The sequence below is a fragment of the Fopius arisanus genome, unplaced genomic scaffold (genome assembly GCF_000806365.1).
Source record: "Fopius arisanus strain USDA-PBARC FA_bdor unplaced genomic scaffold, ASM80636v1 scaffold00328, whole genome shotgun sequence".
NCBI classification, from domain to species: domain Eukaryota; kingdom Metazoa; phylum Arthropoda; class Insecta; order Hymenoptera; family Braconidae; genus Fopius; species Fopius arisanus.
Window position 1 is genome coordinate 20,924 of NW_011888067.1, and position 27,370 is coordinate 48,293.

The 27,370-nt window shown below is 37.8% G+C and overlaps 1 protein-coding gene across 6 annotated transcripts; it reads left to right on the forward strand.

Annotated features, from left to right (window-relative positions):
- Window positions 1-537: 537 nt before the first annotated feature.
- On the forward strand, window positions 538-27,370 carry LOC105272841 (oxidation resistance protein 1). Of its 6 annotated transcripts, none has more exons than XM_011315076.1 (16): window positions 3,962-3,980; window positions 11,502-11,573; window positions 11,747-11,853; window positions 13,720-13,808; window positions 14,744-14,975; window positions 15,809-15,960; window positions 16,091-17,065; window positions 17,139-17,290; window positions 17,670-17,837; window positions 18,518-18,684; window positions 19,694-19,856; window positions 20,669-20,885; window positions 21,350-21,433; window positions 25,095-25,376; window positions 25,642-25,811; window positions 25,962-27,370. In XM_011315076.1, exons 2-16 carry the CDS (start codon window positions 11,512-11,514, stop codon window positions 26,095-26,097), a joined length of 3,156 nt encoding a protein of 1,051 aa, XP_011313378.1. In that variant the 5' UTR covers window positions 3,962-3,980; window positions 11,502-11,511; the 3' UTR covers window positions 26,098-27,370. The 6 variants fall into 6 exon arrangements, with proteins under 6 accessions (XP_011313377.1, XP_011313378.1, XP_011313373.1 ...); XM_011315071.1 differs by lacking the exon at window positions 3,962-3,980 and adding an exon at window positions 5,666-7,076; XM_011315075.1 differs by lacking the exons at window positions 3,962-3,980; window positions 11,502-11,573 and adding an exon at window positions 538-1,041.

Consider the following 27,370-nt stretch of genomic DNA (forward strand, 5'->3'; position numbering starts at 1 on the left):
CTACTAATTGAGTAAGACAAATTTATTCAATTTATTTGAAATATAATTTCAAATAAAATGGAATGGAGGCTGGGATTGGTTGAGTTTGGGGCGGGTGAAAGGGGATCAATACAGGCCTCTCGGGATGAGTGAGGGTGGTAGAAAGAATACTCGTTGTGAACAAGATCCTCTCTTTCGAGTGGGATAGATGGAAACAGCTGTGAGCTTGACCTTGTACTCCATCCTACCCGCCAGAGCAACCAAACCAGCCGCTATTATGCTATAGCGTAAGCTCTTCGGCTAATACCACACCACCTCTCAGCCACCACAATCTCTCCAACGTTTTCAAATTATCTCTTCATTCATCTATTTGGGTGATGGCCTGAGACTTTGAAAAATATTTCAAAATCATGGGACAATGGCAATAGTCCTATGGATGGAAAAACAATATATATTTTATTTATAATATATTTCGAGTGAATTTTTTAATAAATTCGATAGAAATGTAAATGACGTGATAATTCGCAGACTTTACTTGGGACATCTCATTACTTGGCATTTCAATAGTTTAACTGTGCCAAAGACAAACAAAATAAGTGCGCACGCAGTCAACACGCAGAACAGACGGCTCAAACGGCGGAAAAAAAAAAAATAAAGAAAAAAGAATAACAATAATCATAGCCACGTAGTGAACGAGTGGAGAAAGACGAGAGGTGATCGAACGGTTTAATCGAATGTCACATGTTGGTGAACAGGCAAGTGCTAGTCATTATTGTTGTCGTCGTGTCGTCGAATATTTAAAAATTGACAAAAAAAAAAACAGTGATTTTTTAAAAGTTTAAATGGTGAAGGGCTGGCCCCGTGACGTGACGAGTTGACAAGTGGGGTAGGGGTTTGTGCAGTGGAAAAGAAATTTTTTTTAATCTCGATAAAAATGGCATTATTCTCGGGGGGTGGAAACTCAGGAAGGTCTCAGAAAAATAATGCATCTCCCACACCGGCTAGACAACGTAGCTTCAAAGATCGACTGAGGGAGGGATTGAATGCTGGATTCAACTGGCAGTGAGTAATTATCTCTCACACATTTTTTCCCTTAACTCATTTGCCGATTATAATAACAATTTATTCCCGATGGGACAATGGGACAACGGGACAATGGGGCTTTTTCTATGATTCGTTGTGTTATCAGCCATATTATCATCTCTTGGAATTCCCGAAATTGGCAGTCGAGCTTGCAGATGGCGCTTCGAGTATGATATTTTCCATGAAAATGATAAATAATAATAATTTATATAATCTCGTTTGACATTCATCTATTCCACACAAGCAGCAGATGATGAATTTTTTAGTTGAGATTCTTCAGCAGGTGATAATATCTACACCTAAACTAGACCAGTTGGAAAGTTCATTTTTATTGAATGAACTTATTGTGATATTGGCCTCATTTGGAGAGGAATAAAACAATTCAGTTCAGATCAGTTAATTGGCTGCTAGGGGAGAAAAGTTTGAAATGTAAAATAACATGTTAACAATAACGTGATAAGAGCCGTGACATTCTGTCGTGAGAGTATTCCTTTCTCCATTCCGCTAACCAATGGAGAGTGACCCTGGGGGTGACAGGTGACGTCAAAGGGTCCAATCGAGGCCTCTATGCGGTGGAACAATCTACATGTGGGGGCAAAAAATAAAACCTTTTCGTTCGAGGACACGTCCGCTGTGAAGAGAATTCTCCATAGAGGGTATATCGGTGAGCTTGCTCCGCTATACCCGACACCTCAAACAAAGCAACTCAAACGTTACGCCTTTCTCCCCTTTCACCATTCTCCCACACCAATACACCTTGGAAGGCATCGCCGTTTATTACCTATTAACTACATTGGAAAATTATGCCGAGTCATTTGGCATCAATAATACAATATCGCTTCAAATACTCGTTATATACACTATACCGAATCAACCGCAACTCCAAAAAGTCATCTCGCTCATCTGGCAGAAGGGAGTCTATAATAGCATGATTAAATTATCAGTGAGTTGACATTTCCTCTGAGAACGACAAATAAAAAATCAAAATAACAATATTATATTGGTTATATCCAGTTCAGTCGTTATGAATTCTCAACATAAGTTGTCGACGCTGATTCATTCATACTCGATAAACTTGAGACTCTCTCGACAGTGTATGAAATAAATCCTTTCTGCTGGCATGTGGCCGAGTCGCGCAAATTCGTAGCCTTGGCCTCGTTTTCCGAAGAGAAAAAAATACCTGCCAAATGTACTTTCACCGATGATTAATTCCTCTCATTGCATTCAATCTGTATCTCAATCCCTTCTTTACCTGGACCAATTTCAAGCCTTCGATAACAGCAACAATCAATAATCTATAAACGTTGCTAAACTTCATATCAAATTGACAATTGCCGAGGAAAATGAGCTCTTTCAATGAGCTGTTCAATGAGAGTTTTTTTTTTTTTTATGGAAATGAAATTGAACAATTTTCATGGAATATTGTAATAAAAATGGATGAATTATTGAAGCAATGGTGAACAAGAATGAAATTGAGAGGGAGCGGTTGTCCCCGTGCGGTCGATGCCTCTGAGAAAAATAAAACCCTGCAAAGGACTTGAATTCCGCATTCATCATTTGGCTCAAGGATACATGTCTGTGTATTGTTTCGACCCACAGACTATAAACTAGCGACAGAAAGGCTTTCTATGGGACATTCAATAATTTATCAATGCATACAAGCAAGTAGAGTTTTTATCAGTAAAACTGTGCAACTTTGTACGAAATGTGAGTGAGATTGTTGAAAGGTGCGCCGGCAATATTTCATTTCAACTAGAGCCAATCCTCTTTCACAAATATTGTCTTGCGTTAGGATGATTAAAAATATCTGCGATTGAGAAAAGTCTTGGAAAAATCTCAACGTCAGTTTATGGCACAATAAATGGAGGAAACAGTAATAAATTACTGGGATATTAACTCCCCTTTGAACTCTAATAAACGAGAAATGGTTTGTTTGTTTTTATTTTTATTTTTTTAGAGAGACAGACAATTGCCCTGAAATTTGACTTTTTTTTTGTCTCCAGTTAATTCGTTGAGGATATGAGATTGTTATGTAATAAGTCAAGCGAAATGGCATAAGGTACGGCATACGGGTGGCGTCGCAGACATTTAGATCTTATTTGTTCACAAATATATCTCATATACACACAATACTGATATGGCTTTCGTACCTCATAACAGTCTAATCGTTTCAACGAGTCTGACTAATTTGCTCAGCAATTCTCTCCGTAAATTGTTTTTTCCATTATTTTTATGCAACACGATGGAGGGCAATGGAGGCTGAAAATAAAAAAAAAATTGACAAATGACACATGAGGATTGTTTGTCGTTTTGTTTTATTACATGGAGGCATCAAGTGTCATGACATCTGGCAACTGATACATTTTTCCGTTCTCTTTAATGTGCTAACATGTGTCATGTCAAACACATGTAATAGGTAAACAGGCGTGTTACGTGGAAATATCGTCAAGGTGTTTTCATTATTTAGTTGCAGTTGTCAATTTTAAACTCTCCTTACTCGAATATTGAGAAAATAATAATTGCCCATACATGTAATGTAATGATGGTAAAACCCACCAAGTCGACGAGAAATTATCCTTTCTTTGAATCTTTCCCTGAAGGCGCCGTGCCTTCCGGGAATTCTATTTATAGGAACATTCTTAACTGGTTACACCGCGATGAATGGCGGCGACTACTCGCGTTTGGGTCGCTGATCGCCGATCGTGCATATCTCCTTCGCATATATATATATACCTACGGACCCTGGCAAACAACATATTGCTATATGCAATATGCTTCCTAAAACCATTCCCCTAATTATCAAAACAGTCAATAATTTTTCCTCTTTCTTTCTGTTACAGGTGAGTCATTGATTTATAAGTACAATATAAGTACAAGTTTTATATTCAGATGGTATGGGAGGGCATTGGTTGCAGAAGGTGAGTCAGTTAAATAATCTCTTCAATTTTTATATTTATTGCTTTCAAGGGTTTTTTATCCTACGCTAAGGAGGCCTTGAGCAAACTACTCGAGTTTACATTAAATCGCAAATACAATTGTAATCCATCTTATCGATCGCTCTTGTCAATTCGTTGGTTGCCAATTATTTTTATTTATAATTTTGACTAGATGTTATCGGCATTTATTTTCCCACATTCATATCTGCACGTCTTCTCGTCAATCGCTTATTTTTTATCGTTATAATTGAAAAAATAAAAAAACTCGCAAGGCAAAGAGGATGAAAGAGAAAAAGGGAGAAATAAAATGAGGGCCATTATTGAGAGTCCGCTCGATATCGCGTACCTTGACCCGAAAAATTCACCCAGAAGTTGAGGGATGTGGATAACCGCCATAGAATTTGCATCAGCATCAGCGTCAGCATCAGCATCACCTCTTTGAGTCAGTCAAGAGCTAGTCATTATCGACTTGATCCCCACTCAAATATTTTTCCTCGTTGCTGATGCTTGTTATCATTTTTATTCCATTCAATGCCACATACTGTGGAACACCAACCTTGAGTTCCATTAAAAATGGGGGCACCTTTTTCGTTTCTATTTCAATTTCAAGTTCATCAATTTCTTTTCGTAAAGATAAGATATTTATTAATCAATCATTTAAATTCACCATTTGAGATTTTTCATTTCTACTGTCCTTTTTAAATGTCATTTTAATAATTAAAAAAAAGCAAGTATTCTGTGTTAAACAAATTTTAATTTTATGGACTGTTGGCTGAGAGTTTTCCCATTAGTTAGGAATTAACAACTTTCCATTTATCCACATAATTAAACACTGATATTATGAATTTTCAATGGTGAAGTTTCATGAAAATCTAGAGGAAAATGATGAATAAGTTTGTGAAAAGTGTAGCGGAAGCTCGATGGAAAAATTTTAAGTATGTGGTAAGAATATATAAATGTCCTCCGGCCCTGGAACGCTTTCTCTCCCCTCAGCTAGACACTATGACAATTTGATAATGTCAACGTGTTAACAGTCACGTCGTTATCATTTGCAGCTTCTCTTGAAGACGATTTCTCTCAACCTCTGATAATTATTTTTATCTTGCCACGCGCGTTGCCGATAAAGCTAAAAACCCATACGTCTGCAAATATTTTTGGTCCATGTTCGAATACATATTGTTTGCACTAAATTCTATATCCATCACTATAAATTCTTTCCAAATGCCAAATGTCAATAAAGACTTGACTCCGGTGCTAGATGTATCATGTAAAGTCAGCCTCTACCCCATTCAAATATGTACTCTTTCCCAGGATAGGATATCAACGTCTCGGTGTGATTCACATTATTTTCATCCTCGCATTATATTTTCGACAAATCCACAAATGCACCGAAACACAACGCTCCCCATTTCCAATTTTCTAATGCAGAAACCGGTCCAATCTCCCCGAAAAAAAAAAATCTCCCCAGTTGTCGGCTCTTTTTTTTTTTTTTCTTTTTTTTTGTTTTTGTTAACGAACAGTGGACGTGCCGACCGGTAGAAACAATTTATCAATTTGAAAGCGTGCAATTAGAGAATTGCAGCGATGAAAATACACGAATGCTCGTTTTAATTGGATTATGACCAATTGACCTCCACAATAAGAGAGACAAAAAAATATATATATTTCCAAAGTGTGATACATTTGTCATACTATTGATCCTCTTTTCATCAAATGTCTCAATTTTCCATTGTAGCCCTTTTTTCTCAACTAAATGAATTGCCATCTCGTTAAGTAATGACAATTTGTTGTCTAAAGTCGCTTGATGTAGAGAATAATAAAAAGTGCTTGGTGGGGGTGATGCCATACGTGGGTCGGTCTGTTGACGTATAAATACACGACGAAACGATCACTCGAGCTAGTACCGCCGTATCTCGTACCGAGAAGACACCTTCACAATCTTAATTCCGTTCACTTCCGGTTATGTGACCCACCTCAATCAACATTAAAATCAACGAATTAATTAGCAGAATAATATCTCCATCGGAAATGTATTCAGAGATAAGTGGTGAATATGGGAGAGTTGTGGGAATAGGAATTCAATTGAAGAAACCATAGGATAGTAAATTATTCTTAAAGATAAATAAAGGGCCTAAATGATAATGCTAAATGATAAGGCCCAAGGCCGCTCGGATTCGGACGATTGAAATACTCATCCTGAGTATGTTCACCTCGGAAGGGCGTGTTGGATTGAATGCCTGTTGAGTGTCCAGTGTGAGTAATAAGGAGTAATAAGGTTTTAGAATTTAGTGGCCAGTGATTGAACAAATAAAAATAAAAATAAAAATAAAAGGCTGTGCAGAGGGTAGAGGGCAACGCACTGATCTCGAAGTGAAAAGGCGGTCGCGAGCCTGTGGCTTGGCTTTCACCGGGGGATTTAACACCAACTTGTAGCTAACCGCATACCGTTCTTTAGTACGCGGTTTAGAACGGTTGTCGCGCGGTCCTCCATAAAATGAGTTTGTTGAGGCACACTTGTTGTTTTTCTCGTTGAAAAACTCGTATCAAAGTGCCAGATAGTATGGAAATGTACATCACAGAGTCACCGAGCAGTGGCCATACTGGTGGTAAATTCGCCTCCACCAATTCTATTCCCATGGCACTCGAGGAACACTCCCCCGATAAACTTGCCACCTCAATCATCGGCCATTCCAAAGGACGACGACACAGTGTCCTCGATGATCTTCGGGCCAGGAGGGATAGCCTCTTCCAGCGGGGGCGACGTACCAGCGACCTACCCCTCGACGACAAGGACAAACGGAGAGCCTCCGTATTCTATGTATCTCATCAACTTCTCGAGGAGAATGCCCCTTCCTCAAAAGTTCTTCCTCTCACCCATCAACCCGACCAGATGGAGGTGAAGAAGGGACGGAGAAAGTCCTGGCATCCGTTGGTTAAACCACCCAAGGCCGATAGGAAACGAAAAAAAGGCCTCGGTGCCATTACACCTGATGTTGGCAGTACTGAGGCTCTCTATGGAGCAGCCCGCCAGAAGAGGCTTTCCTGGTGGAACATTTTTGTTCCTGATTCTGTCACAAGGTATCGGCTATCACTCTCACAATAGTTAACTTTTTATTCTCTTTTTCTCATGCTCAGAGTTTTATTTTTATCTCAATTTCTTCTATATCGATAAAACGAAAATTTGAGTCTCCCGTTATTCTTGTTTTCATAACTTTTTTTTTTCTTTTTCTCTTTATTTTTATGCTTATCGACGTGCTAACGAAATAATTCATCGGAAATCTGTTGACCCTGAGTGTCTACAATGTTTTCAGCTGCATAATAAAATGCACTGACGCGAAAACGATTGCTTGATTGACTCGGCTGATCAGCTATGTTTTCCCCCACTGTTCGTAAAAGGCTGTTTGTAAACGGTGCACGTGACAAATATAATGGGCTGGGGTTCAAGTCGGCACATGCCAATAAAACATGAATTGCTGGATTATTGGAATGAATATTGGAATGAATATTCACTTGATGGGAAATCCTCGGGGCTTGAGACTCGGAACTCGGGACAATCTGCGGGATACATCTTTGATGGTCTCTTCATTTCCTCGTCACACCCATTTATTTTCCGCTTCTCTCATCATATACGTACATAAAATTGTGCTAATTGAGAAAAAATATCCGAATTCCCATCGCGTAAACGCTCGTTTACTCCATCTTTGTACATTTTTTTTTCTCACATCGTTCAATAAAAAAAGAAAAAGATAAAGAAAAACGTTGAATTAATTTGGAAAAACGTAAATATCGGATTGTTAAAATTGACAAATCACTTAATACTCTGTGGCGATACTATTTCAATGTCACCCTGACCTTCTGTAAGGATTTTTGATCAATGGTTTTACCATCGAAGTGATGTGTCATTATCTAGTGATTTGCTTCCGCCACTGTTGCATCAACTACAAAAATCATTTCATTAACTATCTGGCTTCTTACCCACTGCCACATAATTTTTTTCTCTCCTTATCGAGTAGACTGATTCATGGCAATTAATCAGACTCTCCTATTGACGAGATGTCGTCGATACAATGGATAAAAAATTAAAATGATTGATTGGTTTAGGTTTAGTTGCGATAAGAAACCTTTCCGAGAGAATAGAAAATCACACAGAAGGGAATGTTTACGTTTTCATGTGTTTCATTGTTTTTCAAACAATTGTTGAAAAATAAGATTTCCCTATGGCGAGATCTCTGGTTTAACTGGCTAGGTTTTACTCCGAATTATTACGCAATTTTGCCCCCAGAATGATGAGCAATATAACTTGGAGATAGTTGGAAGAAATGAGGAGATAGTAATCTTCTTTATGACGAGAATTTAATGACACCGGTATGGGGAAATGGGAGGGATATGCGAATGAAATAATTTCATTACAGTCGATTCGTTGCCATCGTAACGTTGATCGTCACTCCTATCAAATGGTGTATCAAACGATTGCACATTGAACGATTACACTCTCGATATATACATTTCCAGTTGAATTGGTTTTCACGCTTCATTGCAACAAAGAAATCATCCATCCACAAGAAAAATAATCATGCCTCACTCACTCACACACATGAGAGCTGGATATTAAAAGTCATTTGTCTATGTGACTCTTACCTTCTACCGAATATACCTAGTTACACCTATGTCACACAACATACAATTGATATTACACTTCTTTAACAGTATTGACTGATTGAAAAATGATGAGTTGAATGACTGATATGTTGATTGAAAATCAAAAGTCTAATTGTCCAATGGATATTATTCACTTGCTCTCAAATGAAAAAAAAAGCATAATAATACAATGTAAAATCTAAGGAATTACATGGTTAATGAATTTGTTTAAAGCTGTTCATCGTTGCTCAGCAAAAAAAAGAAGAATTGAATGGATTATATACGACATAACAATTTGACTTTGATTATTGGACTGAAAACACAAAGGGAAAGAATGCGAAAGAGAATTTAGATTGCGGTAGATTACTCAACTGTTGAGTGGTGACCGGCAATTGCCGTGGATTCGCTGCAGTGAATTCCGATTGCACTTGGAGGTATACCGCAAGCTTCGAAACCAACGAAATTCAGTAAATCGGCATCCATTTGCCTCTTCACCAAAGTCCACCATTCCACCACCAGTCACCAGTCAGTCACTTGAAAATCAGTCATGCACTGATTAACCCGACCAGGAATACCCGGATGGATGATAAAATTTCCAAAATTTCATTTATATTTCATGTTATAAGGGAAAAATTGATAAATAATAAAACTTCTAAATGAGAAATTGTAAACTTTTTATTTTTATTATGTGTACTTATGTGCACTATTTTGGATGGTATTATTGAGAGGCTAACCACGTGCGGTATATTCCATTCCATCCGGAGACAGGAAATCAAGTCACTTAATAAGCTGGTACATGTGCCAAGCCCAATGCCTCTCCTTGTTCTTCAGTAATCACCCGAATCCCAACATAACTATCATCTAAAAATAAGGTCAAAGGTCAAAGACGTTAACTGGTGTTGAAAAATTCAGCCTCGACCATTTTTATCTCATTAATTTAGACGTCGATTAGTTGGAATTGGAGAAAGAAACAATTAATGTTTGTTATTCTGTTTGTTTTTGTTTTTTTTTTCTTTATCTCTTTTCAAATGATAAAATACGTCCTGTATTTAATTGTTGAAATAACCTCAGTGGAAAAGTTTCGCAGAGTTATCATAGAGTTGGGGCGAAAAGACGATTTCGAAACCACTCTCTTGCAACTCAAACTGTTTATAAACTAGAAGCCAGTCTACGTTTGTCCTTTCTCACTTTCCAAGGAAGTCGATAGCATTCGCCGAGCTATTTCAAAAGCTGTACGTGAGACTCTTTACGCCTGGTTATGCCATGGCTATATTATACATATATATTATACACAGTAAAGCTCCCAATTCGACCTTCCACTCCAACTGAGAGTACCAATGAGGAAATTATTTTTTACGTCAAATACATTCAATAAATAAAACATATGATAATTCAACGGGCTTTATTGATTAATTTTTCATCATTGTTGAGAAAATAATTTTCATGCTTTGGAGACTTTTTTTAACAAGATAATTGTTCTAACAACGATTGAAGATTCACCAACATTATTGAGAAGCCACTTGGAAAGAATGTTGAGGAGAGGTGGAGGCAAAAGTGCACAATACCAGATAACTCAGTGATATTTCCGTTGATATGCCCAAAAGCCCTTTTTATTCCCACCCTAGTGGTTTTCAACAGGTGAAAATCATAAATGGGCGTGGCTCTTGTCTAGCGTGGGATTGTCACCGATGTTTGTTTAGGCAGATTTGGGTCGAGGTCATTGCTTTTATTCAATGTCCATCGAAAATATGTCAATTGCACCAGTAACCACCGGCGCCGGAACCTTGATGAAATTCCCATTTTTAAATACATTTGCATTCAAGAAGAAAAAAATCGCCTAAATCGAGTAAAATGGCGTACCTCCCTCGCTCCCCCGCCCATCACAATTTTCAGTCCACGCTTTTTTTTTTAACTAAAGGATCAGTCCAATTACAATAATAGAATATTTTTCGATTTTATTTCAATATGATATTCCAAAAAATATGCACTCTGTGTCATTTGCACATCTCTTGGGAACGAGCACCAACTGTCGAACGATCTAAAAATAAATCCCCATTTACTTCTGTTTACAATCTCTAAAAATGCCCGCTGACAGTTCGTCTCGGATTTCTCATTCTCCCAATCCTGGAATCTTCCACAAACTCGTAAAACCATCCAAACAAGATCGGTATTAAACATGAGTGAATGATTCACTGGAGCATAGCAGCTGCGTTCAACATTGCTATTTTCTCTATTGTACGATACTGCGATAATCTATTGACCGGAAAAAAATTACAATAAAAAATTGTTTTTTTCTCCGTAGGCAATGATATGCAATATCAAATAATCAATATGAAAATCAATTTGGTGTCGCATCAAAAACGATTTGAACGATTGGCTCTTTTTCTTGACAATAAAAAGCCGACGCTCCGGGAAGATGAGATGAAAAACATCTAAAGCCACTGCACATGCCATCCAATCTTACATTGACCATAGAAGTGAAATTAAAACTTATGAACGAGAAAAATGGATAATCCATCATGAGTACCATGGACGAGTGATGTAAAACATTCGTATGCATGAGAGTTTTACCACTCATTTACATACAAATTACCAGTCTCCAGTCATTCGTTACAACTAACGGCCATTATTACACTACCGCTCCATGCATCCGAAAGAATTCCTTCGGAAATTCATTAAAAAATAAGAAATAACTTGCATCGCGTGGGGCACATGCTGCACTTATCGTGCTTTTTTTATTTTAAAAATCCTTTAATTATCAGTGATGAGCCAGTAGGTTATGATTTAGATTTTAGTGCACGAAAGCATGTTATTCACACGTATCTTTCTTTTTTTTTGTCATTTTATTTTGGAATGACAACCCAGGTCACGACGCATGTCACAGCAAGATGTCTCTCAGTCGAGGTCCACCGAGAACCTAGCAGCATCATTCTTCCGGTGCGTATGATTTTTTGCTAGTCGCTAAAACCAATGCCTGGCTTTCTACATTGTTTTTTTATTTTTATTAACCAATTATAATATATCCATAATATTATAGTTTATTATGAATGGTACTTTTCATGAGAATCCTGAAAAACAATGGAATAATTAACTTGTGATATTTTTTTCAGGAGCAAAAGCCGAAGTGTGGATCATGGATTCTCAACCCCTTACGATCTTGAATCACTTCGTAGCAAGGTGGAGGGTCGCTTCGAATCAGTCGATAAGCTATCCAGAGGTAAGATAAAGTATAGGCTCTTCGTCTTGCAGAATAAAATTCGTGAAATTTTCAATTCACATTTTAAATCTCTTGTCATCCATCGCGTAAAGATGATGCATCGACTTGTCTCGCATTCATTCGCTTATTGAGACCTCGACCCCTTCAATTGTAGCGTATTGATTTACTTTTTCAAAGTCAAACAAATCCATCCGGTAACCAATTTTCATTATCCTTTTTTTTTTTATTTCTCGAATATTGGAGAGACAGTGAGAGAGAGAGAGAGAGATTTGTGATTAAAACTTAATGCTTAATTGTTTCCTAAGGCTAAGAAATTTTTTCTCCGTTGGCCAGTATTCATTCCTCTTCGGATCTAGCTAGTTATGAATATAGGGTAATTTTCCTGGAACAGTACCAACAGTATGATAAGTCAGCCCCCACCCAAGTTTTTTTCTTCCTCCAATAAACAAAGCGCTCCATATGTAATAGTGACGCAATTCTCGTCTAACTTCTACAAGACCGTTCAACAGTTGTTTCGGTTTTTCCATTTCCATTTAATCATTTGTAGTTTATTATACTAGAAGTAGAGTGAGTAAGCTTTCGCTTGACGAAAGCATCACGAGGAGTTGGTTACGATGGTTATGATTGATATTTAATGAGGGTGATGGGTGTTCAGACGATGGAGTTATTTGTTTCTCGCACGTGAGGTGGGGTAATATAAGTTGGGTTCGGCCAACTACAACAGCGAGTTCTTTATTTCCTCGTACGATTATTTAGCAAGATTAAAGTCTCTCGATCGATCTGACGTTGCGCTCGAGATTGATTCAGTCGTCCGGGTCGTCCCTAACCATCTAGACAGTACAGTGCGATAAAAATTGGCAAAATGTATTAAATATATAGAATGCATTAATAAACAATTCATTGGCGGATGCAGAGAAAACTAAGCAAACTAACTAAAATAACTGAAAAAAAAGCATTAACCTGGACACACGAGTTTATGAGTTGATGAGTTATGGAAAGTGTACTCGGTATTAGCAGTTGGTATTGATAATTCCAAATGGAAGGTTGGGTAATGGAGAGGAAATTTTCGGTGTGCGAGGGGGAATTTTCCGAGTACGAAGCGTCAAACGTTCACATACACGGAGACAAACTCAGGGACTGGGTGGTGGTGTATGTAGTGCAAGGCGAACCAGTGGCCACAAACTTTTGGTCCACAGGTAACATACTCCAACGCCCATTATTCAAATATTACATCAACCACAAACCAAGCTTTTCCAATAGCTAGCCTCTTGACGTTTTGTTTTTTTTTTGTTTTTTTTTTTTTTAAATAGTATTCCAATTGAAATTTTTATTACTCACCAGAGACTTTGACTTGCCATTCACTTTTCACACCAAAATCTCAATATAGCAGAGTCACGTCAAATATCGCAGTATGATTGCGAGACAATTTTTTATTTTATCGATATCTGTGAGACACTCATCTTTGTGAGTGGTCATGTCCCTGAGTTAGAAGGTCTGACAATTATAATCTTCATTTCCACTTAACACACGGCTGAAAATTCTTGACTCGTTGTTGCACGTGGCGCCTTTATCTACCGATAGTTATTAAAAGAATGGTGATCGAATGGGTTTTTATTGTTATTTGACAAACCAAGTACTCTCTTTGGATATTAATCGTTTCGTCGGGTAAAGCAATCACCATTACTTGAGCATAAATAATTTATCATCTTCCCTTGCGCAATTTACATATATATTATCAAAAAAACTTGTCCAACTTCAAGGCTATGAGGGAATCCAATTGAATTGAATATTTCAGAATGCAGGAATGTGAAATTTTCATGAAGTCATCAATTACTGTAAATTAGCATCTATTATTGTTGTTGACAGATTCGGACAGCGATGGGAAGGACGGCTCCACTCTTCAGGAGAAGCGACAGGCTCGTCTTACTCAACCAGACAACACCATTGCCTACAGAGTGAGTATTAGTCCCTCAAGATACGGAGCGAAAATTTTTCTCAACATAATATCATTTTAATTTATATCATTCTGAGGCTATAGAATTCTTCATTCCCATGGCATGGTCAGTAAAAATACTAACAATTAGTATATAGTAATCATAAATCCCCTCGCTTTGAGGGTTATTAACGTGTTACTCATTCAAATGACACTTGCATAATCGTGGAGGTGTTTACCACCCATTCTGGAATATGAGTGAATCGATAATGGGGATGGAAGCCACAGTGTTCTGGTCTTTATCGGTAATCAGACACTAGAGGGAAACCAATTAATTGGATCGTTTGAATTATCCAAATTGGCAACTGGCCATTCTCGGTTAGGGATAATAATCCATGAGGAAACCGAGCTCTTATTCTCCAAATTCCATGTATTAAATGTTGCCCATATCAAAGATGCAATCACTCGTTTTTCCCTTCGAGGTTAAAGTGACACACCAAGCCACATGAGCATGTGATTAGGCCAGAGAATTCCGTTTTCTGTCTTTTGTGTGCTATCATCAAGAGCACTCTCTTCCTCCTTGAAAAACAAGACTCCTTCGTCTTTTTTTCTTCAACTTCTATGCACGGCTCCACATTATCCCCCCTGGCATTCCTGTTTCTGTCTTTGATGGGTCTCTTACCCGGTCATCATTATCTTGCTTGTTTGAAAATTTTTTTTTCCCCATTGTTCAAGCCTTTCAACCAAACGACAATGAAATCGTATTTCAGTCGAGTTGAATCAATGCTGGAAAGCTGATGAAAGTCATTGCATTATGCAATTAATAAATGAAGAGAGAAAAAAAGTTTGATAGATTTTGCCGTGTTAATTTTGAGAGGTTTCTCGTTTGGTTTTGATGATATTTTCATATCATAATTTATATCATTATTATAATGAGCGCTATTATTTACATTTCAGGTGGGCGACAGAGATACCCTAACATCAGTGGCAGCCCGGTTCGATACGACCCCATCAGAATTGAGTAAACTCAATAGGCTTGGTAGCACATTCATTTATCCGGGACAACAACTCTGGGTACCTACTAAGGGCGAGGCTCGTCTCGGTCTTGATGAACTTGGCTTGGACACACCAAGCCCTGACCCATGCCATGATCATGATTCTCACGATGATTTACCACCTGAAGAGAAAGGTAAAATTCCATTGTCAAATCCATTTATTTACTATTATTCCATGAATATTTTACTTAATTATACATGAGGTCACAAAACCACCAAAATTGAATATACCAACCGTTCATGTACCGTTAAACCTCATTTAATCATTAAAAATTCAAACGAAAATCACTTTAAAATCATTAAATCAATATCAAAGAAATTGAAAAAAACACGATAAAACTAGAAAAGCTGATTCATCAGCTGAAGAAAATTGTCACAATATGGCACCTCTGATGTCATTCGAATAACCATCAATTTACACTTACAAAACCAATTCTCAATTTTCAGCGAAATAAAAAATTTAATTGATTTATTAACAAATCATCGTCTCCAAGTGAAAAAAAAAAAACCCCGTTGATAAAAATCGTTACTCAGCAATCATCCACTAGGTTTTTCCTTCTCGAAGATGTTTACTCAGGGCATTAAAATGTACTTGTTATCAAGAATATGTGACACGGTTGTAAACTTGTATAACTCTGATGGCTCAGCAGCCAATTGGAACAAGACACGACTAACTGTTCATGTACCAGTTGTCTTGAAAAATATTGTTTGTTCAAATGGGAGTTTTGCGGTAGCCTTATCCAGTAGCATTTGATTTTCTCGTCTCTAGTCACTAGAGTCTAGTGTCTAGAGCCAAATGGAGCACCTCAAACGTAATTGTTATTAAAAAAAAACGAAAAAAAAAAAAATTCAAGAGAAAAATGTATTGCTTGGCAAGTTTTTCTATTGGATTTTTTTTTTCTTTTCAAAAGTACTAGAAATTCGGATATAGATTACTATAGTAAATAATTTTTGAATCGTTTTCTAGAGCTATTGGACAATTTACGACCTGTTTCGCCGAAACCAGGTCACTCGGAGCGAATTAAAACGCCACTCGACAGTCGCACTGGGGATGGGGATGAAGCGGTATATAGAGAGAGATTCTTGAAGATAAATGTTCGTCATATCACAGACGGACAGGTATGTTTTTATGACTGAGCAAAATCTCCAGTAACAAAAGGTGTACCCGCGACAAATATTTTCCTCGTGTATTTCACCACATGAAAAATGAATAAATAAATAAAAATAAAAATAAAGTAATGGTTTTCAGGGAGTTGTCGGTGGTGTTCTCCTGGTAACACCAAATGCAGTAATGTTTGATCCAAACGTATCGGATCCTCTGGTAATTGAACACGGGGCTGAATCATACGGTGTTATAGCACCGATGGAATTTGTTGTAAATGCAGCAATATACTATGATATTGCTCACATGAGGGTCAGCCACACAGAGGCTCTTGGTACTGATAAAAAGCCAGAAATTTACTACATGGAAAAACCTACCAAGGGTGGAAAATGCATGTCACCTGGCAAGGATGAGAATTTTTCCGAATTCACGACTGATGATAATGAGAGTGTCTGCAGCTGCGCTGAGCGTGAGGGCGATGCATTTCCAAAGGCCTTTGAAAGGGATCTCGTTACACCCACCAACCTCCACACCGATGATGGGCCTGCTTACAAGGAAAATGAACGCAAGGAAGAGGAAAAGGAGAAGGAGAAAAAGAAGGAGGCGGTGAGTGGTGAGCTGAGCGCCCAGTCGATGAGGAGCCTGGAGGAACGCAGGCGTTCTCTTCTCGATCATCACTGGGCTGTACCCAGCAAAGACAGAAACTCCATGTCTGTCGATGACGAACAACAGGACTCGATCAATTCAGACAAGTCGCAAGCCGAGTCGTCAAAACCAAATGCCATACCTGAGGATGAGGAGGGATATCTAGTCAAACAGTCGTGCTACGATTCTGGTATCGACATACGTGAACCTATTCCTCCTATTCCTGTAGTGCAACCTATCCCGTCGAAAAAAATATATTCCGACGCGGAAATAGTTTTATCGTCAGATTGGGTACCACCGATAACCATTGCACCGAGTAACGTTACGAGTACCACTACCCTGGATACCGGTCTGTCTGTCAATGGGAGGAAGAAGGCTAGCTCTGTATCCTTCAGTCTCGATAGTAATGCTGAAGAGCCTGACAAGGATGAGGAGCATAAACCCGAGGACGATAAGCAGGAGACGCGCAAAAACAAGGTGATGAGAAAGCTTTTTAATAATCCATTAATTTCAAATGGACAGTTAAAATGAAAACTCAAATTTACCGCAGATGTTGAAGAGGCTGTCCTATCCTCTGTCCTGGATGGAAGGTCTCACCGGTGATAAAGATGATGAGGCTAAATCAGTACCTGATAAAGTAGCAAGTCTCCCCAACAGTGCAGACAGTCATCACTCGTCAGTATTCAGTAAAGTCTTTTCGAGGTGAGAGAGCCAGTCTCGGGGGATCTCCCATCCCCGTATATTTAAACAATTATTTTTATCCCTAATATTTTATTTAATCGTTCAACTCATGATTTGGCATTGTTTGAGGCATTGAGATTTTCAACTGCTTAAATGCGTGACGTTTAAAGTTTTATTTAACCAACAACAATGAATGAGGGAAATCTCAACTAATTCGATGGAATGTCTCGTGTGCGCCTACAAAAAAAAAAAAGTAATAAATAGGTAAAAACTCAGCTTATCATTGACGAGTGGATAAGTCGAGATTTCCCGACTGTTGCCGTCAGCTTAAACGATAATTAACCCATGAGTGAATCGAGTTAACTAACGAGTACTGTGTAATGGTGGTGGATAAAATAAGCTCGCCGATCAACCTGGTGAGTGACTTTAGCTCGGGGCTGTTTGCTAAAACGCCAAGTGAAGAGAGCAGCGGAGGCGGTAGATCTGGTAGTACACCACCTCTTACCGCCTCCTCGCTCTCCCAGGACCACAGCTATCAATTTTCACCAGGGCCCACTAGTCTCTTGGGGTGAGTCTAGCCCTCATCCTCTTCCCCACCAAATATTCCAACTATTTTTATTCAATCACCTCCATGCTTATATCATCTCATCGAATCAAACGATCCTCTTCAATTAAACAACATAATTGTTCATTCAAGTTAAAATTAATGTGAACGCCTAATCGTTTGATTCGATAGCAGAACATACATTTATTCGAATAACCATACTTAACAACACAATAAGGCTTTAAATGTTACTCTTCCTTAATGTTGCAATTGTCCAAATAATCTCTTGTCGATTCATCTGAATGTCCAACTGTCGTTCGGTCTCTCGCTTCTAGATGCATTATGACTCTTTACAGGCTAATATCTCCTTCGTGGATCCTTCAAGACTGCTTACAAGCAACACACTGCCAACAGATTCATGATAATCAACAAAATAAGGAAAAGCCAATTTGCCAAAATCGACACTCGATGACAATGAACAATTTTTTAAATATTCATTTTTTTTTTCTTCACCACTTTGACCCACTTGAAAAGTAAAGTGAAGAGAAATTCTCTAGGGTCGATTTTGTCCGGTGGTGGCACCTTCGTCCCCCTGTATCTGTTATGCAACTTGGAATGTTTTTTCCTCTTAATGTTGTTCCTCTTAATCTTGGATAGGCTGGCAAATTGGTTGAATATTGATTGAAGTTGAATATTGTTTGCAGACGCTCATCTGTGGGTACGTTTATTCGTCAGCAGCCCTTGACCTCCTCGGGCAGCAGCAGTGTCGATAGCGCACGTGGAAACAAAATATCAACACAACCACCGAGGGTGGATTACCGCAGTGTCGTGTCTGTCGATGATAAACCCGAGCTTTTCGTCAGTTTTGACAGTGAGTATTTTCATCTTTCAATGCATTCATCCACCTAGAATGGATTTTATTCGCAACACTCATCCCAACTGACATATTCATTATTTGCCTTGAGAAGTTGAACCATTCAATCGAATCATTTATTTTAAAATAGTACGAGTAAAACTCCATTCAATTACTATCATTAAAAAGCTTCTCATTTCATTTTTCCCTTCTTCTATCTTAAAATATTACCCTTTGTCATATAAATGACAATCAATCAAAATAAATAATTATTTCTTAAAGTCAATTAAATGAATGAAGTTGATCCATACTACTTTAAATTTAATGAAATTGTCATTAACATTGAACTACATGAATTAGGTAAAATTCATACTAATCTAGTAATCTCATCTGTTTCTGTTATCCCTCTAGTCCAAGCACCTCATTTCCCCGACTTAGAAGACCTCGGTAGGTTCATACTGTATTAGTTAAATCATTCCTTCTGTCTGCTCTGATTTAATCACAACATCTAATGCACAACCATTATTTACTCTGTTTTCTTGGTCTCGAATTTCCAATTTCTTTTTTTTTTTTTTTTTCAAATGAAAAATCATTTTGGTTTTAGTATCTTTTCCAAATTTTTTTTCCTAATATAATTTCCTTGAGTTTGTGCTACTGACAAAAACCAAGTCTATGATCCCATATGCCTACATTATTCGCTTGGTGATTATCTCTGCTGTTGTTATTGTTGTTACTCATTTCATGGCCCAATACTGCAGGACAACACAGACATGCACATTATCCCCCGCATGAGAATAATTCTCCAGTTTGTGTTTGTAAATTAGAGTTTTTGGCAAAGGAAGAGTTATCGAATGGTTCTTTAAATGTACATCCAATCGTTATTTGCCATTTTCTTTCTCCTTCTCTGCTGATTGTGAGTTGTGTGCAAAACTTTGAAATATTATCATAAACCAATGACACGAATGACACGATTTGTCGTTCGTATGGTTGATAATGAAATCAGGGATTGAATTTTTCGTTCTTTCAGAATTGATCCCAAGACCGGCGAGGAGCTGCGAGGATCCACCACTGTACCTGAGGCTGCGCACTGGTAGACTAAAGGGCAAGAAGATTCCTCAGTCCACCCCAATCATGAGTTATGGCAAAAAGAAACTGCGACCCGAGTATTGGTTCAGTGTTCCTCGAAACAGGTGAGAAATACGGAAAAGACTTCTAATGTTCCCTTGAATTGACAGTTGTCACTTTGTACCTGGCAAGATAATTAAACTAATAATGATAAGAAAATTGGAGGAAGATAAAAGAGAGCAAAGTGTCATCGTGGTATAATCAATACCGAGAATCCTTCCGAGAGTTCCTAATCGAGATTATCTTTCTTTATCACTCAATTCATCGTCTCCCAAGACGAGTTACTGCTTTTATTTTTCTACCCATCAGCAATAAATGCTTTTTCACAACTGAATATATAATTGACTCCCATCACAATACTCAGTCCATTTGAATAAAAAACAGAGAAACACCAAGATTAACAAAAATATTACGTGATTCCCATCAGGAAATAAACTCGGACTGTTGCTCAAGTGCGTCACTCACTGGAATTGATCTATTCTTGTAAATTGCCCACTCAAGATAATTTTTATCTTTCAATTAAAATTTCGATACACTGAGCTGAGTATCGATTTAATGAATGGACACATGCACATGATATTATTATGAATTTTCAACGTTGACATTTCTCGTTGGTGAAATTTCACTGAAATATCGAGGTTATCTGCGATAATTGTTTTCACCAAAAAGTTTTTTTTTAAATCAATAAATAAATGGAAAATAATTTCTCGGCTCGGTAAAATGAAAATATTGTGGCGATTAATGAGTCCAGTACAACGCCAAGCTGATAGCCCACACATCCGCGTGTTTATTGAATTCTTGATGCCCCTCTTCCATACCAGGTAATACCGTATCTCATTGAGCCCATAATTTACTTACCCTGGAATGTTCATCGCAGGGTGGACGACCTGTTCAGATTCATTCACTCGTGGGTGCCAGCGTTGTATGGTGAACTTGATGAAAATTACTGGATCGAGCGTGGTTATATCCTCTCAGATACCGACACAGACCTATCGCCGGAAGCCTCCCCCCAGGAAGGGGGAGAACCCGGTGAATTCATCGAGGAGAGCAAAACCGGTGATGAGATTAGTGAACTCACGCGAGAATCGTGGGAGGTGAGTTAGCCTTCATTTCTCCCCCTCGCCCTTTACCCAGGCTATTTTTAAAGCTGAATTTAATGAAGAGATTCAAGCATTTTTATCATCAATAATGATAATTATATCTCTTCATTGTTCTCACTGTCGAAATAAAGAGGAAAAAAAAAAAAAACAATACGTAGAAAAGACACCCAATCATCCTCACTCAAGCGAGCCAAAATGAGAATTATCGAGTGTCATGACTTATTCAAGCAACGGCAAAATTACCACAACTTGTAGAGACTTTAATAACCTCCTTTGAGTATTCAAGGTGGTATAGATGAAAAGATTATACCGATAATTGTGATAAGATGATTAGATTTCTTCAACTTTGTTTACAATGACTGAAGAAGTTTGTTGAAAATAATTAATGGTAAGGGCTCGCTAAATAATGAAGAGATGTTGAAAATAACTTGGTGACCATGTGTATTGGGGGCGTTCAGCGACTCAAGGCGCCGTACGTAAAGTTATGCAGCATGCTGGTCTCGAGTACGTCGGCAGACTCAGAGCAGCCCCAGGACTCCCAGGTACCCCCAACACCCCAACACCCCAAACAATAACAGACATTCAAAATTCGTAATTTCTCTATTCTTCAAACACACTGGATGTCTGCACTCATTATTCTTTCTCGCTGTCTGTTTCCCAGCACATAACCCACTACCTCATTCTACCTTTTTTTTCATCCATCTAAATATTAGTATTTTCCACCAGTTAACGCTGTTTAATCGACCAGAAAAACCTCACTATACTCATTAGATGCAACTTGACACTTTTTCTCGGTTTTTTCCATTTTTTATTCTGCTTTAACTCGACGTTCAATTGCAACGAAAAAATTATTACTCCTTGTTATTATTACGCGCGACGCCTCAACTATGTACAACCGCTCCATTTCAATTAAGTCGATGGTTATTTTGCATGTCCAATGGATTTTTTCAAGAATGTCCCCATCGCAACACTCAATTCGTTCAATTCACCAGTTCAAGGGCTAATGAGACAAGATCCAAAATAAGTTTGAGGGAATTTCGAGGTGATGAGTAAATTTAATCAGACAAATACTAAATTAGTAGAAATTTTGCAAGTGGTCCAAGAAGGACAGACCTTAAAATTAAAATCGAGGAAAAAATCACTTAAAATCGACAATGGAAAATTTAAAAAATTTTCCCCTTTTCACAAAAATTACTCGTCATTGAAACAGAGTAATGAGCTCATGAATAAACTCCGAGAGATCTCACGTTTTACGCAGCGAGCGGTCGCTGAATGTTGGCATTCATCCAACCTTGTTCACCTCTTGTTCTGTTTATCATCTCTCGAGTCCTACTTCATTATTCGGCTAAATCGTTGGCACCGATAAAAAAAAAATGAATGAAAAAAAAAACAGATGTTTCAATGATTTTTCCAGGCGACGAAAGCCTGAAGAGATATAATAATGCGCTTCCCTGGGGTAACTTTTATAGAATTTCCCTAACCATTAATTGGCATTGATCTTCGATCGGTTATAAATGTCTACATAGTGATTAGATGTTGAATGAATTACGTGAAATCAGTCACGTACACTCACGCAGAGTATGTATGCCTGGTGAAAAAAAATTTTTGCTTTAGAAAAAGTGATAAGTTTTCAAAAGTGAAGATGAGTGTCTCGACATAAGTAAAGGCACGTGGTGCGCTGTGGGTGCTGCGCATTTAAATTAAAAAAAATGTGAGGATCCGTACACATTAATATATACATATGTAACTGTTTGCGCTATCGAGGCGGTCCTCTATAACAAGAAGCCCCCAGCTGTAATCCCAGTATTGCTTCAGTCTTCAAGAAGTGAAGCTCTATTCAATGTCTACGTGACAGAGCAGAGAAACATCTTAGTGAAGAATTTTTTTTCTTCAAGTGCAGATACCACCTATACGTGACATTTTTCCCGATACTTTTTATTCTTATTATTTATTCTGGTTTGCAATTATTTGCATACTTGCAGGTGTAATCCAGTCAGTTGTAACCGATTGGTCTGCAGTGAAAATTGAAAAGATTTTGAAAATTCAATGAAAATTTGATATTTTAATAACTTGCGAGACTTATTGAGTGGAATTGACTCGTTTTCGTGCGGCTGTTTAACAATTTTCTTCACGGAAATCAATTCAGCTCATTTATCGAGGATTTTATAATCATGTCTAAGACTAAATTATCAAATCCAATCAACAAAATTTCAAAATTCCTTAAGCAAAAAACCAAGGTATACATACATATCACATATAAAAATATAATTTAATACCTATAATTATTGCATTTTTAGTTATTATAAATAGTTCGCAGTATAATTATGAGGTAAGATAATAATTTATCAAAGAGCTATTAAGGAGAAAGTCTAAATTTAGAAATGAATATTATTGAAAAAATGAATTGGATTGTAGCCCGATTAGGCCGAATTCCTCTGGAATTCAAGCAGTTGCGACAAAACGGTAGATTATGAGAAAAAACATTTGGACGCGGATAAAATGTGCATGCTTGTTCAACGGGAGCATCCTACGCACGTGCACTCATTATCATTAGTCTCAGTATCAGTCTCTTTCCTTGACGTTTTTATTTCCACTGGAGAAACAATAATTTGGAGAGGGCCGCTGCATTTCCTGATCACCTTGGGTCAACCAGGACAGTCCCTGAGGATCCCTCGGATAATCTTGTTGCGAAGCCACTAATTGAAATTTTATCTCGATAAAATAATATACTTTGACTTTTTCATTAATAGTCGATTGATATTAAAAATGAGGGATCCAAGATGTTGTCATGTCAACTTTAGTTTTCGCACTATTGAAAGATTCTAATCTAAATGGAAAATCAATTGATTTGATTCGTTGATTTTCCAATCGATCATTCCAAGTGGCTATTCTTATCGTCTCTGGTGTTGATCCAAACGCTTGGTGAAAAATCGTTGGTAAATATTTTCCCTCCAGTCTGTCTCGAAAATTTAATAATAAAGCCAGTTCAACGTCCAGTTGGCGCCATTCTGATTGCCGAGGCCAAGACTCCGAGCCCCATTTACTTTTGGATAAATGGAAAGTGTGAAGGGAGTCCTCCAGAAACTCGTTTTGAGGACAGGCCCTGAGCACAGGAATAAACAGCAAGGGCTGCCCCTTCCCGAGCTCAGTGCACTCTATCCTCTCTTCGAGATACATTCTCTCCAATTCATTTTCATTTCAAGTTGCGAGTTGTTATTTTCTCTTTTGTGATTACCATGATTGCCGAACCATATGCCATACTCAATTATGTTTTTCAACATTCGTCTCACCTGCTCTCGGTAAGAAAATTTTTTTCACGAAAAAACTCCTTGCTTATGATTTTCCCGGTGATTTCAGTCTGAATAAATATTACTATTCGCCAATATGGTTGTCAAGGTTTTCCATTCAGTGGTCATACTTTCCATAAATCTCCCGGAAACCTATGTAATGTTGAGAGACAAACTCGTATTTGTGTATTCACCTGGGAGTAAAACTGAGATATTGAGCACAGGGCCACTGGGAAACGTATGCCATTTTTTCGCCCTTGAATTTTCTTAAGGATCTTTATCATTTATCCTTAAAAAAAAAAAAAAAAAAAAAACTCATCTTTCCATGGCCGGGGGCCTGTCTCATTTTCAATAATAAATAAGGCACTGGGCATTGGAAAAAAATCACTGCACTCGATGTCTCCATTTGCACTTCTTCCCTCGAATAAATCACAAAAACACAGGAACAAATGACCTACACTGGATGTTAATAGAAATAATAATATTATTAATAATAATAATGTGTGGTAGATGTTAGAATTTAGCAATAGTACAACTAGAGTGTTATCTAGTATCTAATTAGTTACCTTGAGTGGAGCCCAAGGTCGGGGGTATCGTAGTCGTGGGTCAGGAGTAACGCCCATTGCCAGACATTTTTCCCTCATTATTAAATCATCAAATCATGTAATTCAAATAAAAATGTTGACATGTAATGTCCATCTCTCGATGCCTCCTATCCTTGAGTAATCTGCGATGCAAATCACCGGAGAAATACCACTTGACAAGTGTTTCCACTTGACCAAGACGTACAAAATATAAAATAGGAAAAATCACGACCAACCAAAATTTAAATGGAAAATACCGTCAACTGGAAACACCATCAATTGGTAAAAATTGTGATTATGTTCTAATTGGAATTTGCCTTGTTTTATTTCAGGTGTTGTCCATGAGTGAAGAGCTCCGGAGAGCCTTGTACGCCAACAGTGCAATATCTCTTGACATTGACATTATTGTACCTGATTTAGTTGGTGCAACTGAGATACTCAAGGATGAGCACAGAGAGAATCTGTGCAGACATTTGCCTGCCAGGGCTGAAGGGTACCTATGGACACTCGTTTTTAGTACTAGTCAGCATGGTTTCAGTCTCAACAGTATGTACCGAAAAATGGCCAAAGTTGAGAGCCCCATACTTCTAGTCATTGAGGATACGGAGGGAAACGTAAGATTTTTTTTTTATTCCTATTCCTATTTCATTCCTCCTTTTTCTTTCTTCTACTTGTGCCAATTATTTTTCTTCAATTGATCAGCGCACTTTAATGAAAAATGACCTTCGTTGAAGCTTCAGATTTCTTACTTACTTACTATTATTACAATTATCAAGCCACAATGCACAATCATGCGGAATGAGCTTCAACTATTTTTCCACGGAGCACACTATTATAAATATTATAAGTATTATTATTTTTTTCTTGTTTGTCACAAAGGTTTTTGGTGCGCTCACCTCATGCTCTCTCCACGTGAGTGATCATTTCTATGGAACAGGTGAATCTCTCCTCTTCAGGTTCACTCCGAGGTTCCAAGCGTTCAACTGGACCGGGGACAATGTCTATTTCATCAAAGGAAACAATGAGAGCCTAGCTATAGGGGCCGGAGAGTGAGTATTAATCCATTTGATAAATTCATCTATTTTCACCCGTATACCCATACCCATACCCATACCGTCAAATTCAAATTCAATCCAAATTCAATCCAAATTCAATTGTCCTTCCTCTATTTAGCCTTTTTTTTTTCTATTCGGTTTCAGTGGGAAATTCGGATTGTGGTTGGACGGTGATTTGTACCAAGGGCGAACTCAAAGCTGCAGTACATATGGTAACGAGCCTTTGGCCCCGCACGAGGACTTTGTCGTAAAAACCCTCGAGTGTTGGGCATTCATATAGGATTCGGCCACCTGCTGTCCCACCATCCCAACACTGGAGCCTAATTTGACCTGAGCTCGGGATTTGTAGTGGAAGACAAATCCAAGTATCAGGAGAGATCAGACTTAATCACCATTTTACAAACATTCAAGATGGAGATTTATGTAACGAGAGAGAGAGAGAGAGAGAAAGAGAGAAGAGAGAAGAGAGAAAAGAGAGAAATTATATCTATATCACTAACCACAAAGATACAGAACACAGCTGATTCTCCAGTGGAGTGGAGTCGATGGAGTTAATTCATCATGAAATCATGGAATGAAATTCGATAATCGAGAGTTTCGTATTTTTGAGAGAGATTTGGAGACAGATTAATGAATGACGACGAATAGTTGAGTTGCTTGAATGTCTACTGATGGATAGACTTATCGTAAAGTTTTTTATTTATATTTATTTCTTATTTTGTATTGTTTGATGTTAGTTGTACCCGCCGATAGATCAACGATTATTTCTTCTAAAGCTGCAAATAAAACGAGTTTTGCGGAATTTCCAGACGTTTATTTAATCAAGTGAGTTTGAAGGAGGAGAAATATATTTTTCTGACACGTTGATGGATCGATGAGGAGATGAGAGTAACTTACCTCAACCGAGAGAAGGAGATGCTACCAAAAACAATGCTAACTAACTGTTTGTTGTTGTGTAGATAGTGTAGATATTAAATGTACATATATATACTACACTGCAGTGGTTAGATGATTGATTAACGCTACAAAAACCGCAAATATATATATTATATAAAGAGAATACAAACATCAATATATTCGATTGTATCGTGTATACATAAATATATAGAAATTATACAGTGGGAGGACTCAACTGAGGCCTTGCCCATGATATTTACGATCTGAGATAGTCTGTAGTCATGTGTGATTACCGAGGGAATCATTTTTTTTTTTTTGGCGATAATATTATTATAATTCAAGTCTAGTGTTACAACGAACGCAAGTGTTTTATTTCCACGACCTTTGGATTAATCATCAGTTTTTTTTTTCTTTTCTGCCAAGTGGATATCGTAGTCGAGGGAGTTTTAGTATAATGTACTCATTATTTTCACTCGATTAATGAATTTAAAATATAAATAATGGGAAGGAAATTGGAGAAGAGAAAGCCATCATTAATCATTGTTCACAGAGTGGCGAGGCCGTCGAGTCTTATTCATTGGGTGATGGGGCTTCAACGAATCGACAATTATCGAAGGGTATTAAAGAGGGGTGTCTATCGAAATGACAGTGCCGGA

What these genes read in the sequence shown, in the direction of transcription:
- LOC105272841 (XM_011315071.1), top strand. Translation starts at nt 6,559, where the DNA reads ATGGAAATGTACATCACAGAGTCACCGAGCAGTGGCCATACTGGTGGT. An exon ending in TTCAGTAAAGTCTTTTCGAG is followed by an intron (nt 17,291 to 17,669) that starts GTGAGAGAGCCA and finishes GGATAAAATAAG; the next exon opens with CTCGCCGATCAACCTGGTGA. An exon ending in CTAGCTATAGGGGCCGGAGA is followed by an intron (nt 25,812 to 25,961) that starts GTGAGTATTAAT and finishes ATTCGGTTTCAG; the next exon opens with TGGGAAATTCGGATTGTGGT.